We start from the raw sequence: 1,943 nt of genomic DNA, 5'->3' as shown, positions 1-1,943 counted from the left end.
TGACATGTCATCCGTAGTATGTTCGAATAGATTACAACATCATACCAGCTCTTACTTTTGGTAAATATTTCATTACTGTTAACATGACCGTGCGGTGGCCTCAACACAAGCGGTTTTAGATTGCTTTACGAACCAACAAAGATCTTAATTGTTCATATCAACAAATTTTCTGCAGCAATGGCGTTGATCATATGCAAGAGACACAATCCATTGTGTTTAGATTGATAGCATCATTCATGCTGTTGGCTCATATCGTTAATATGTTGTAGATTGCTTGAATACCATGAACAATGAGACCTGAGATCATTACAATCATAAAAAGAAATGATCAGCACCAGAATATCGAAAAATAACTTAATTTTTACTTATGAAGCTCGAAAATGGTTCGTTCCTCATTGCAATTATCTGACCAATCGCATCGCTCCTTAAACGATCTACACTTCTCTGAAAAAAGCTTACGGAGAATATGAGCCTTTTCTCCAGATATGCGAGAACTCTTATAACAGAATACAAGTACATCAAGCTGGTTGAAAGTTTCAAAAATATTTTCGATCAAGTTATTTAGCAGATCTGGCGAAATTTCTGATAACTTCTGAATTCTTTCTAATCTTGTCCAAGAATCTGTTGGTGCTTCAAATATCACCAGTTTCTTAATATCCGCGAAAGCTTCAGAATCTTGACACAACATAAGTTCGATTAATTCTTCATAAGCTGAATCTATGCCAATATGAAGAGTGTGGAGTTTTAGATGCACCACATTCCTGCTCTTCACCAAATTCTGTTTGTTCGGATCAACTTTTGCAAGTTGAAATTCATCATCATTTCGATTGGCGAGGCTATCAGACAATGGAAATATGGATCTACCGTCTATGTAAAATTCTTTTAGCTTGTTCAAAGGTTCTATCGACCTTACCAATTCACTAATGGTCTGATCAGAACTAACAAAGAGTTTTTCTATTGGTCCTTTTAAATTGCTCAGTCGTCTCCATAAAAGTTCATAATTGACATCCCAACTTTTTACAAGCATTTCAAGATGTTTCAACATTTCCAGCTCAGTTATCATTTGGATTAGTCGATCATCCACACACCAGCAATTTATTCTCAGTGTTTCCAACTTTTTCATTTTTACTTCAATTGTGCTCTTATCCCTCAACTCCAAATCATTACCGCCAGCATCAATTTCTAAAACTTCAAGAGCGGCAAAATCTAGGTTAAATAAATTTGAAATATCACAAACATCACAAATACATCTAATCTCATAACAAATTAATACTAAATGCTTAAGTTTGCTTCGGTTAATTTCCTTTAAAAACTTAATAGCTAGCTCTACATCCCTGATGTTAATTACTAAATATTCTAGTCTAGCACCATAACACTGAGAAGACGAAAGCAGCAGTTTACAATTCATCTCATCTGACGATAAATATCGTGGACCATCTATTATTTGGTCACTGAGTATAACACTTATATATCTACCCATTTTTACCGTCAGGTTGCGTAGTTTTACGCAGTTATTTAGATTGATTCTGATCGCTATACAGTGCCTTGGAAATAGAGCATAAGATGACCAGTATTCCACACATCTCTGACACTTATCGAAGCAGATAGTCTCATAAGACTTTGCAAAAGTTACCTTAATTTCTTCCCATTGTTGCACAGTATCCTTGAAAGTGAGAAAAACACATCCAGTAAAATTTAGACTTTCTAGTGTCATGTTACTCACTTTCTCTAAGAATTCATCCGTAACTAACATATGTTTCACTTTAAGTGTACGTAATCTTGGAATCGTTTCGAGACTAATGAAGTCTTGCACTGTTTTACAAGATTCACCGTTCCGATGTGCATGTAGATGCGTCAAGTTCAGAATATATAAATCGGTAATGAAATCAAATTTCTGCATTGTATCACCAAGATCGACATCAGATAAACTTTGTGGGGAACTA

At 35.1% G+C, this 1,943-nt stretch overlaps 1 protein-coding gene across 1 annotated transcript; it reads right to left on the bottom strand.

Annotated features, from left to right (window-relative positions):
* Nucleotides 1–361: 361 nt before the first annotated feature.
* On the bottom strand, nucleotides 362–1,943 carry VCUG_02249 (uncharacterized protein; the record flags this gene model as incomplete). The annotated part of the gene is made up of 1 exon (XM_008077068.1): nucleotides 362–1,943. A coding segment is annotated over one exon (1,582 nt), but the record flags the coding sequence as incomplete, so codon positions are not given.

The sequence above is a fragment of the Vavraia culicis genome (assembly GCF_000192795.1).
Source record: "Vavraia culicis subsp. floridensis unplaced genomic scaffold supercont1.51, whole genome shotgun sequence".
NCBI classification, from domain to species: Eukaryota; Fungi; Microsporidia; family Pleistophoridae; genus Vavraia; species Vavraia culicis.
The sequence above is the reverse complement of the archived record's forward strand: the minus strand, read 5'-3'. Positions and strand labels throughout refer to the sequence as shown.